The sequence below is a fragment of the Salvelinus fontinalis genome, chromosome 4 (genome assembly GCF_029448725.1).
Source record: "Salvelinus fontinalis isolate EN_2023a chromosome 4, ASM2944872v1, whole genome shotgun sequence".
Taxonomy (NCBI): Eukaryota; Metazoa; Chordata; class Actinopteri; order Salmoniformes; family Salmonidae; genus Salvelinus; species Salvelinus fontinalis.
In genome coordinates, this window is record NC_074668.1 from 29811078 (window position 1) to 29823869 (window position 12792).

Below are 12792 nucleotides of genomic sequence, written 5' to 3' on the forward strand. Positions count from 1 at the left end.
AGCCTGCAAAGCCGCCCGTCTGCCATGAGCCTACAGAGCCATCCGCCAGACAGGAGCCGCTAGAGCCGTCAGCCAGACAGGAGCCGCTAGAGCCGTCAGCCAGACAGGATCTGCCAGAGCCGCCAACCAGACAGGATCTGCCAGAGCCGCCAACCAGACAGGATCTGCCAGAGCCGCCAACCAGACAGGATCTGCCAGAGCCGCCAACCAGACAGGATCTGCCAGAGCCGCCAACCAGACAGGATCTGCTAGAGCCGCCAGCGAGCCATGAGCAGCCAGAGCCGTCAGAGAGCCATGAGCAGCCAGAGCCGTCAGAGAGCCATGAGCAGCCAGAGCCGTCAGAGAGCCATGAGCAGCCAGAGCCGTCAGAGAGCCATGAGCAGCCAGAGCCGTCAGAGAGCCATGAGCAGCCAGAGCCGTCAGCCTGCCATGAGCAGCCAGAGCCGTCAGCCTGCCATGAGCGTCGAGAGCCGTCAGCCTGCCATGAGCGTCGAGAGCCGTCAGCCTGCCATGAGCGTCGAGAGCCGTCAGCCTGCCATGAGCGTAGAGAGCCGTCAGTCTGCCATGAGTGTCGAGAGCCGTCAGCCTGCATGGACCTGCCAGAGCCGTCCAGCCAGGACCTGCCAGAGCCGTCCAAACAGGACCTGCCAGAGTCCTTCAGCCGGGTGCTGCCCCTTGTCCCGGTGCTGCTCCTTGTCCCGGTGTTGCCCCTTGTCCCGGTGCTGCCCCTTGTCCCGGTGCTGCCCCTTGTCCCGGTGCTGCCCCTTGTCCCGGTGCTGCCCCTTGTCCCGGTGCTGCCCCTTGTCCCGGTGCTGTCCCTTATTCTGGTGCTGGTCCTTATCCTGGTGCTGCCCCTTGTTCCGGTGCTGCCCCTTGTCCCGGTGCTACCCCTTGTCCCGGTGCTGCCCATTGTCCCGGTGCTGCCCCTTGTTCCGGTGCTGGCCGTTTATTTAGGGGAGGGTAGTGTTAGGGTGGTCATTAGAAGGGGTAGACAGAAGAGGGGAGTGACTATGTTGGTATGGGGACAGCGTCCTGAGCCGGAACCACCACCGTGGTCAACTGCCCACCCGGACCCTCCCCTGGACTTTGTGCTGGTGCGCCCGGCGTTCGCACCTTGAGGGGGGGGGGTACTGTAACAGTCCTGACCTATTTATGTTAGTTTTTATGTGTTTATGGTCAGGGCGTTAGTTTTGGGTGGGCAGTCTATGTTATCTGTTTCTATGTTGGTTTTGTTTGCCTGGTATGGCTCTTGATTAGAGGCAGGTGGTTTGCGTTTGCCTCTAATTAAGAGTCATATTTAGGTAGGGCATTCTCACTGTTTGTTTGTGGGTGATTGTCTCCTGTGATGTTTTCGTGTTGTCGATGTTATTCACTTTCGGAGCTGTTTGGCTGTTCGTGTGTTTTGATGTAACGTTCCTGTCCGTAAGTTTACGTTTAGTGATGTGAGTTTATGTTCAGGTTTCGTTCTACGTCGTTTTGTTATTTTGTAAGTTTGAAAGTGTTTGTTTTCGTGTCATCGGTTTTTCGTTATAAAAATAAAGATGGCATATTTCCCTGACTCCGCATTTTGGTCTGAAGATCCTTCTCTCCTCACCTCATCTGAGGATGAGGAAAGCGACAGCCTTAACAACCACAGGGCATACCGTACTTTGAATTGAAGGTGACAGTGTCAAACTCTAAAGTCTTCTCTTTTTTTAAATGTAGAATGATGCTGATGAACTTAATAATCAGAGCTTTCCAACCTCCCAATCATTCGCTAATCCGTATAATTACACCTGTCACTAAAAAGTTGGATTTATTAACCCAACTTTCTGATCCACAGAAGAAAACCATTAGAACACACAAAGGGCCTGCATCCCAACTTAATTAACACAGCAGTAACCTTTTTCACATCCTGGGAATCTGTTTCCTATTTACTAGATACATTTAAGTACATAATACAAATAGGAAATTACCAAACAACTTTAAGGCTATTTCAGTTTGGGGAAATTAGTATGCTAATCAAAAGAGAGCATACTATATTGGACATAATGCTGTTAGGTGGACATCACTAGCAAAACGCAGGCTCAAAAACTGGTACATTCTTATTTATAAGGCCATTTTAGCAAAACTGCCATTTTATGTATCCTCTATTCTAGCTCGAAATAAAAACACATACAAACTCAGATCTCAATCTTGTTTTATGCTAACAGTCCTGAAAATTGGAATTCCCTCCAAGCCAACCTAAAACTCCACGACCTGGTGTCCCTGGAGGAGTATGAGAGAAATAATCACGTATTTACCTGATTTGTTTAATAATAGTTAATAGTTAACAATGAATATGCTTAACAATAGTAGAGACTTTTCTTTAGTGCCAATGCTGTGCTTCTGAGAAAGGATGGTTAATCTCTTCCACACTCACTCCCCACAGCTGGTCTAGCCATGTGGTCAGGGACATGGGATGGAGATAAGCTTGAGGAACAGATAGACCTGTATAGTTTCAATTTTTCTTCGCTTCTGAGTAATCTGGTCACACGGCATAAGACAAAGAGTCTCTGAGAAGTGACCACAGTTCTTCAGCCCATCCTGTTTTTTTACTATCCTCCAAGGGCACCGCTGTGGGGGGATGGAAGAGTACCGAGGCTAGCTTGGTAGAGAAAGGAGTAAACGGAACTACAGTTATCACTTGTTTGTGCGCTATGACCTGTTACACCTGGCCACAAGAACAAAACAAAGAAGCTTATGATGCCTTGATTTGCTGGGGAGGGATGGAACCAACCATGACTAAGCAGTTCTTGGGTTTCTATATAAACTCCTTGCAAACTCCTTGCGTATTATTGGAGCACTCAATCGATTCACCTTGTATGTGTGTGTTGTATTGACCTGCTCCCTTATCAATACATTTTTAATAAAGTTAATATCCTGATTGGTGATTGACCTGGTCTCTCCTCATTATTGATTTGAATTTCCACGACAGGAGTTCAAAGGACAAATAGATGAACAGGTTGTTGAGACATGTAGTTGATTCTAGTTTGCGTTGCCTTTTGTAAGGAAGCATGTTGTTTTACTTTACACACACCACACACATGCCTGCACACACACATCCACAGTTTGTTGCTGTTGTATTTGTGCTGTTGCAAGTGTCTTCTGTCTGTGTTGTCTGTTAGGTCTTACATTGTTTGTTTTTATTTTTAATCCCAGCCCCCGTCCCCACAGGAGGCCTTTTAACTCTTGCCAGCCCGTCATTGTAAATAAGAATTTGTTCTTAATTGACTTGCCTAGTTAAATAAAGGTTAAATAAAAATATATAATATAAAATGGGCATAGGCATCACCATATTTGGTTCCTTAGAAGTTGTGGGAACGTAGATTTTTGGTTTCCCATGGTTCTCCCATTGGTTCTGTGAATGAAGCCATAAGTTTCCTGACTGGTAAAACTGATTGTCTTTAAAACGTTCTGAGAACAGAAGTGAAAATGGTTTTGGAAATGTTTATTTTTAGGTTGCAGGGAGGTTCTGAGAATGTTTTACTTTGGTTCATTGGAAGCTTTCCTGGGAGGTTTAGTTAACACTCTGAGAACGGAAAGGATAGGTTATTTTGAGGTTTTTTAATAATTTCCTTAACTTTCACTGAATGTTTCAATATAAATTTTACTAACACTGATAGCTTATTTTGGGTTAACTTTTTGGAATTCCAAGGGCAGATAGGACCCACAGAAATGAATTTCCTTAAGCATTAATCATGCAAACAAATGTATTTTGTATTTTGACATGACATTAGTAAGATTTGAACCTATAATCTTCTGTTCTCTATCCAATCCGGCATCAGGATGGAGCTAGCATGCCATGTATTTATATGCATACAATGCTGTTCATTTTAGTCTATTCAAAAAGACCCCATCTCAAATTAAACAAGCACTCATTAAGATCAGGTGTTGCCAGTTAGTGGGAGAGGTCAACATCTGAACACACTTAACAAGATAGAGCCTAGAGAGAGTTTTGTTGACACTGAGAACGGAATGTATATGTATTTAATCAACATTCTTAGAACGTTCTCTGAACATTACTAAAGTTTTCTTGTGTTTTTTCTGAAACGTTTTCTTAACATTCTGAGAAAGGAATGTATGTTTTTAAATAACAATCTTAGAACTGCTCTCAACGTTATTTAAGTTTTCTTGTGGTTTTTCTAAAAAGCTTTCTTAATGTTCTTGGAACAATTTGAGAACGTAACTTTAAGTAGAACCATGACGAAACTTGTAAGAAACGTTATGCTGAAGTACTGAAATTCCCACAGAAGAACGCGGTTTCTTAACATTCTCTGAACTATTTGAGAACATTCCCAATGTCAAACCAGTTGGAGAATGCTCCCAGAACATTAAATTAAATGTAACCATGTTTGAACTATTACGAAACGTTCTGTTAAAGTAATGAAATACCAAGAAAATTATTTTGTCAAGTTCCTTAAATGTGCTGAGTATGTTTAAAAGCCAAGCAACTATACTGCACCATTCCGAGAAGGTTTTGGGAAGGTTGTATGCAAAATAACTCTCTCACCAATAACTAAGAAACATATGGTTCTCAGAACATTATGTGTTAGCTGGGTTTACTCAAGCCAAAACTGTGATATTTAGAGTCAAGAGTTATAGGCAGACTTCGGTCCTATAGGGGAAGGTTGAAGGTGGGTGAGTGCAGGTTGTAGATGGTTGTGCGTACAGTATACCAGTGATGTCCAATAGGACACAGTGGGGAGATCCAGGTGCCCCTGACTGACCTTTGTCCGTAGCTGGACTCTTTCCTGCGGCAATGGAGGGTGACCACCCTGTGCCCCTCGCTCCTCACATCCTGGCTCACCATCCACAGGGTGGGGTTGCTGGGCCGGGCACCCAGAAACACCATGCCCTCTTTCAACTTGACCCTGGGGAAGCAGAAAAAACACACAGAGACTCAGGATGAGAGAGAACACAGTGCAGCATGGGTTGGTTAAACATGTGGTTATATCAAACAGATCTTTAATTCACTGAATCATTGTATGCATCCAGCTGAACCTGCTCCAAACAGCTGAGGCCCAACAGACCATGTCGTCTTCGCCATAGAAATACACATTAAAGGATCAGATGGTTTCAACAATCCCTTTTTCTTCATATGTGTCTCAGCTGTCTGTTCTTTTCTTCCTATGAAATAATTACTCAAACTCTGTCACGTTCCAGCCAATTATGTGACTAACAGATGTATCCTCCTGGAAGAGGAAAATTGTGGACAAGCGTACATGTTTATCTCTGTTTTGTGGTGTAAATGCTGTTCTTCAGTTTAAAAAAAACTGTATCACTGTATGTACATACAATGGTAGAAATAACATTGTTTACAGTAGAATCATGATGTGTTGTTTTGCTTCAACATGTATTATTGAAGTAGATTAACAAAAGTCTTTGTCCCTGGCACAGGGACTATGCAATTTAATTCCATGTGTATACTAGATACAATGTCTATTATCCTCCAGTAATGGTTATAATAACAAACATTTTCTGAATCCAAAAAGGACATAATGAAATGTGTTCAGTGGCTGCAGCAAATTAAAGTAGCCCTATGTCCTTGGCAGAAAATACTGCAAAAAGGGATAATGTTCACAGGGAAAATCTACAAATGAAAAGTTATTAGTCCATTCACTGCACATACTGTAGAGCAGTCAGTTTTCTGAGGGAAATGATGGAAAGAAACGGAAAAGATTGCCTTTCTTTACATTATTAATCAGGCTGAGGCCAGTGTGGTGCACTCAGGAATAACCATGTGTGTCCTGCTACACCCTCCCAACACCACACACCTTCCCAACATCAAACACCTTTCCAACACCACACATCTTCCAAAACCAAACACCTTTCCAACACCACACATCTTCCAACACCAAACACCTTCCCAACACCACACATCTTCCAACACCAAACACCTTCCCAACACCAAACACCTTCCCAACACCAAACACCTTTCCAACACCACACATCTTCCAAAACCAAACACCTTTCCAACACCACACATCTTCCAACACCAAACACCTTCCCAACACCAAACACCTTCCCAACACCAAACACCTTCCCAACACCACACATCTTCCAAAACCAAACACCTTTCCAACACCACACATCTTCCAACACCAAACACCTTCCCAATACCAAACACCTTCCCAACACCAAACACCTTCCCAACACCACACATCTTCCAAAACCAAACACCTTTCCAACACCACACATCTTCCAACACCAAACACCTTCCCAACACCAAACACCTTCCCAATACCAAACACCTTTCCAACACCACACATCTTCCAAAACCACACATCTTCCAACACCAAACACCTTCCCAATACCAAACACCTTTCCAACACCACACATCTTCCAACACCACACATCTTCCAACACCACACATCTTCCAACACCAAACACCTTTCCAACACCAAACACATTCCCAACACCAAATACCTTCCCAATACCAAACACCTTTCCAACACCACACATCTTCCAAAACCAAACACCATTCCAACACCAAACACATTCCCAATACCAAACACCTTTCCAACACCACATATCTTCTAACACCAAACACCTTCCCAACACCACACAGACAGAGCTATGGACGGAAGGAATGACCATCCAAGATGTAAAAATTATAGTTTTAACCATGTTTTGGGACTATATAGCGTTAACATTTACTTTGTGTACAAACTTTGGAGTAAAACAAACATATATTTTGAGTTCTGATGTCTCACTGATCATCTGTGTCCTGAGACTCTGTCTAGCTCAAATCCATGCCAGCTGCCCCCTGCCACAACAGCAATAAGAAACGTTTTCTATCACCAGACATATATGCAATGACAAAACCCTCACTGGCCAGTCAAAAGGAATACTTTGATGTGAAACCTTATTAGCGTATTACAGGAACAATGATTGGAGCGTAATAAGACAGCAGCACAGATGGTGTGGTTCCACTCTCTACAAGATTGGGGATACAGTCCAGGGCTAATGGTCACTCAGAATGCATGGTTGCGTGTTACTTTCTAGACATTTGAGCTCTCTTGACCAGCTTGTTCTTTGTCTTGGATGTTTGTTTGAGCAACCTCCCTTTGCATGAAAAATAGTGAAGCCAAACAGATAGACCTAATGTGACAGGATCATACGAAAAAGAGAAGGGCGCTTCAGATTAAATTTCAGCGCTTCAAATGAAGCAAACACACTGAATGCCATACCCAGAATTACAAATGCGGGTATGTAGTATTTAAGCTAATGTTACAGGTAAAAACACTCATCTAAGATGGCTCTCGCTTCTCACACATTTTAGAGATATTAAATACAGTACTGTATGTTCTAAGGCCTATCTCTGTATGTCTCTCTGTCTCTGTCTGTCTGTCTGTTTTTCTGCCTCTCTCTGTGTCACGATCGTCTTCGGGGGAAAGAGAGGACCAAGGCGCAGCGTGATATAAATACATTATGTATTTATTTAAGAAAGACGAAGAACACTAAAACAAACTAAACAAAACAACAAACAGACAAACGTGAAGCTATACAAACAATAAATGCAGACACTGGCAACTTACACATAGACAATCACCCACAACCTACCTAATGACTATGGCTGCCTAAATATGGCTCCCAATCAGAGACAACGATAGACAGCTGTCTCTAATTGAGAACCAATCTAGGCAACCATAGACTTACATAAACACCTACAATGAACACAACCCCATGACAATACACCCCCTAGACAATACAAACACCCTAGACGAGACAAAAACACACAAACATCCCCCATGTCACACCCTGACCTAACTAAAATAATAAAGGAAACAAAGATAACTAAGGCCAGGGCGTGACACTCTGTCTCCCTGTCTCTGTCTGTTTTTCTGTTTTTCTGTCTTTCTCTCTCTCTCTCTCTCTCTCTCTCTCTCTCTCTCAGTTTTTCTGTCTTTCTCTCTCTCTCTCAGTTTTTCTGTCTCTCTCTCTCACTCTCTCTCTTTTTTTCAGGAGGAGGCAGAGAGCAAAGGGGACATGGTTCTTGTTTCTCCTCACTTGAATAAACATGATGTCTCTCAGTAGTTTCCCATCCAGACATTGGATTTGAGAATGGTCTGTACTCTGCTGAATCCAGCACTTAGGAATACAGGACATTAACCTCCCCAACCATGTCGAAGCTGGGAGTGTAGTGTGTAGTACATTGAGTACATCGACTGAAGTAAGAGTCCCTTTATTGACTTAATGTTCAATATGGCCTTGCATCCAGTTGAGGAACCTCCTGCAGCTCTGTAGGCCCATCAGAGTTCCTCTAATGTTGGTCATCTAATACTCCCCATGTGGATACACCACTTCAAATCCTGGAGCTTTTCAACTTTTCTAAACTTTTAAACTGACATATAGCATTTAGAACAGAATTATGGCAAATGTGCTTTTCATGTCTTTGATAGCTGGGGAGGGAGTGAATACTCATAACATACAAATAGACTATGAATATGAAAGCAACTCCTGAGAGACTCATTAGGTGTGACACCTTGGTTTTATTGCCAATGAATGGTGTACTGTGGCAGTGCGAGGGGGAGCGTGGGATTGTCATGGTGCTGAAATGGAGTGCTGGCACAACTAATCTAAAGGAAACATCTACCTGCGATGTTCTTATGAAACCTGAAATCAAGAAAATTGCCATTGTGTATTGCCTCCACAATACACAATGGAATCTGGAAAACGTGGCAAAATACTGACATAATTTAAAGAAGCTCAGCCGATTCACTAACAGCATACAGACGGAATAGTGAATAGTCATTTGTATCAGTCGTTTTCTATCTCTCCTTGTACATCTCCCTCTCACAAAGGAACTCTAATGGATGTAGTAACACTCTCTGTGCTATTGGGAATCAACACCCAAATAGCTAGTGAAGTCATAGGACAGTCTGAGACTTACAGAATAGAATGCAGCAATTGGGTGTTACTCTGAACAAAGGAAAGCTGTGAGCTGACATTTTCACAGAAATTAAAGGTGAGGCTTATTCTATATCAATACTTGTTGGGTCCAACCCGTCAGGGAATATATTTTCTTTGAACGTATTGAGCTACGTGCCAAATTGAATGTCCCGAATACCAAATAATGCACAGTAACAAATTAATAAAGAAAATATAATACCCACATCAACTGAAGAGGAAATGTCATGTGTTTTTAAATGTTTTCAACTGCCAATACTTCATTAACAATACTCTCAGATACTGCATGGGAGTCACAATATGCTACTTCACAAATCTGTCAGCATAGCAAAGCAAAATGGAGCTGAGCATAACAAAGTGGACACTGCTCGTCCTGAGGCAATCAGAAAGTTACTATAGTCCACTCTCAATTCTAACACCATTTCAGAATAACATCAGGCCACCCACCACCAGGTTACACCCTTGCCTAACACTCTACCTCCTCATTCAGACCCTGATCAACTGCAGAAGCCACACCGACTCCTTGGAGGGTTCCCTCAATAAATAATGATGAGATAACTAGGAATTAAGCACTGTCCCTCAGTGGGGCAGTGAAGGAAACAAACATCTTCAGAGGAAATCCAATAAGTTGGAAGCTGCGCTACAGTGGTCTCCAGCCGGCAGTCCCCTGCATGCTCCTGGGCCTCTCGCCCTCCTCTCCCTCGCTCCGCTCTGCCTGGCTCCATGATGCAGCACAGGCCGTTGGAGAGGGATGGCACTCTGTTGCTCTTCGTTTCCCTCCATTACTCTGCTGAGGCCCATCTGCATCCTCCATCACCAGGCTAGGCGCTGCATGTAGGAGGCCATGTTTCACTGTTACACTGGTCCACCCCCTCTAGCACAGTGTGGGTGAATGAGACAGCTCAGCAGGGAGGGGACAAAGTGAGTTTGTCATCAGGGGGACTGCTGGGGGACGGTGGTTTGCGATGGTTTGTGGCTCGTGGCTAATGGAAGCTGAGCTGAAACGCCTCAGAAGCAGCTGACACTATCAAAAGGACTGTTGGTATGTACCCAGACCACCAAAACATCAGGCCATTAACACGCATGTACACATAACACACTCTTTTTATTTATTTATTTGACTAGACAAGTCAGTAAGAACAAATTCTTATTTTCAATGACGGCCTAGGAACAGTGGGTTAACTGCCTTGTTCAGGGGCAGAACGACAGATTTGTACCCTGTTAGCTCGGGGATTCGATAGTGCAACCTTTCGGTTACTGGCCCAACGTTCTAACCACTAGGCTACCTGCCGCCCCACTCTTACCCTGGAATACACAACAACATCTGGTCATTCACACACTCTTACCTGGAATACAAAACAACATGAAACCATTTACACACTCTTGGCCCAAACTACACAAAAACAGGTCATTATACTGTAGTAATGCGCAACAATGAAACATTCGGATGTTCTACCAAGTCTTCTCTTTGGACAGTAAACAGAACAAACATCAGGCACTATGAGACCCACCAAGACAGATGCTTTGTTCAGCATTACACGGAGGTTGTTAAGGGTTGTCTGAGACCAATTGAGATGTTGGTAAATAATATATTTGGTATGCAGAGCTTGCAGGTTTCTGGAATGCACAGATGTCTCATTCAGCACACATATTTTACATTAATGAGTGTTTACATTTGAAATTTTAGCAATTTAGCAGACATTCTTATCCAGAGTGACTTGCAATTAGTGCGTTCATCGTAAGATAGCTAGGTGAGACAACCACATATGACCGTCGTACCAAGTACATTTTTCCTCAATAATGTAGTTATCAGCAAAGTCATTGATAGTAGGGTTTTAGGGGGGCACCATGGGATTTATTTAAGATACTCTTTGAAAAGGATGGGTTTCAGACATTTTCGGAAGATGGGCAAGGACTCCACTGTCCTGACGTTAGGGGGAAGCTCGTTCCACCATTGGGGTGAGTGGGCTTTGACTGGGCTGGGTGGGAGCTGAGCCCAGTTGGGGTGGGAGGGCCAAGAGTTCAGAGGTGGTAGATCAGAGGTGGCAGAACGGAGTGCTCGGGTTTGGGTGTAGGGTTTGATCCTAGTCTTAAGGTAGGGAGGGGCAATTCCCATGGTCAGTACCATTGTCTTGTAGTGGATGCAAGATTCGATTGGAAGCCAATGGAGTGTGCGGAGGAGTGGGGTGACATGGGAGAACTTGGGAAGGTTGAACACCAGGCGGGCTGCGGCATTCTGGATAAGTTGCAGGGGTTTGATGGCACAAGCAGGGAGCCCAGCCAAAATAGAGTTGCAGTAGACGGGAGATGACAAGTGCCTGAATTAGGACCTGTACCTCTTCCTCTGTGAGGAACAGTCATACTCTACGGATGTTGCACAGCATGAACCTGCAGTAGCGAGAGAAAGACAGGGTGTTGTCCAGGGTCACGCCAAGGTTCTTAGCACTCTGGGAGGGACACTGTGGAGTTGTCAACCATGATGGAGAAGTCTTGGAGAAGGCAGGCCAAGGTGGAGCTTGAGGTGGTGGGCCGACATTCAAGCTGAGATGTCTGCCAGGCATGCAGAGATGTGTCGCCACCTGGGTGTCAAAAGGGGGGAAGGTGAAAAGGGATTGAGTGTCAATTGCATAGCAATGATTGGATAAAACCATGTGAGGATATGACAGAGCTGAGCGACTTGGTGTATAGAGAAAAGAGGAGAGGGCCTAGATTCGAGCCCTGCGGGACACCAGTAGTGAGAGATCATGGTGCAGACTCAGATCCTCTCCATGTCACCTGGTAGGAGCGACCTGCCAGGTAGGATGCAATCCAGCATTGTGCAGAAACTGAGACGCCCAGCCCTGAGAGGGTGGAAAGGAAGATCTGATAGTTCCCACTGTCGAAGGCAGCGGGTAGATCTAAGAGGATGAGAACATGAGGATGAGAACAGGAGGACGAGAACAGGAGGACAAGAACAGGAGGACGAGAACAGGAGGACGAGAACAGGAAGACGAGAATAGGAAGACGAGAATAGGAGGACGAGAACAGGAGGACGAGAACATGAGGACGAGAACAGGAGGACGAGAACAGGAGGACGAGAACAGGAGGACGAGAACAGGAGGACGAGAACAGGAGGACGAGAACAGGAGGACGAGAACAGGAGGACGAGAACAGGAGGACGAGAACAGGAGGACAAGAACATGAGGACGAGAACATGAGGACGAGAACAGGAGGACAAGAACAGGAGGACGAGAACAGGAGGACGAGAACAGGAGGACGAGAACAGGAGGACGAGAACAGGAGGATGAGAACAGGGGGACGAGAACAGGGGGACGAGAATAGTAGGATGAGAACAGGAGGATGAGGAAAGGAGGACGAGAACATGAGGATGAGAACAGGAGGATGTACATGTCTATTACATGGGCGTGCATGTCTAGTCAGTTCTCTTGTTTAGTTCACTGTGGGCCACTGTAGTGTGACAGATACAGTATGGTCTGTCCTCTCCCATCCGATGGCTAAAGAGTTCACAGTGTGTGCGTGTTTGTGTGCGTTTGTGTGACAGATGTCCAGCAAAGACAAGAAGACTGGTCTCGGCACCACTGTAACAAATGTGATTGTAACTCTCTTTTGCTGACTTTTTAAAGAAAGGAATACCCAGCCAGCAGTCCCAGTTGATTGGTGTTTATTCTGACAACAGACACAAGCAAGGAAGCACATTAGATGTGTGAGACAACACTATATTGATGGCTTTAGATTGGTCATTTGTCTGTTAGCATGAAAATAACTGTGAATTAGCAGGGAGCTAATTGCAGCATGTTCTCTAACTTGGTTTTACAGAAATAACATGCAAAAGTACATCCCAGGATGCCCCCAATATCTAAA

General features: G+C 44.5%; 1 protein-coding gene across 2 annotated transcripts in view; it reads right to left on the minus strand.

Moving 5' to 3' along the window:
* Window positions 1-12792, minus strand: part of LOC129853492 (transmembrane protein 132C-like) — a 211449-nt gene that overhangs the window by 113125 nt on the left and 85532 nt on the right. For both annotated transcript variants that reach the window (XM_055919598.1, XM_055919599.1), the window contains one exon: window positions 4749-4892. In XM_055919598.1, coding sequence (XP_055775573.1) covers window positions 4749-4892 — 144 coding nt within the window. The remainder of the gene's footprint in view (window positions 1-4748; window positions 4893-12792) is intronic.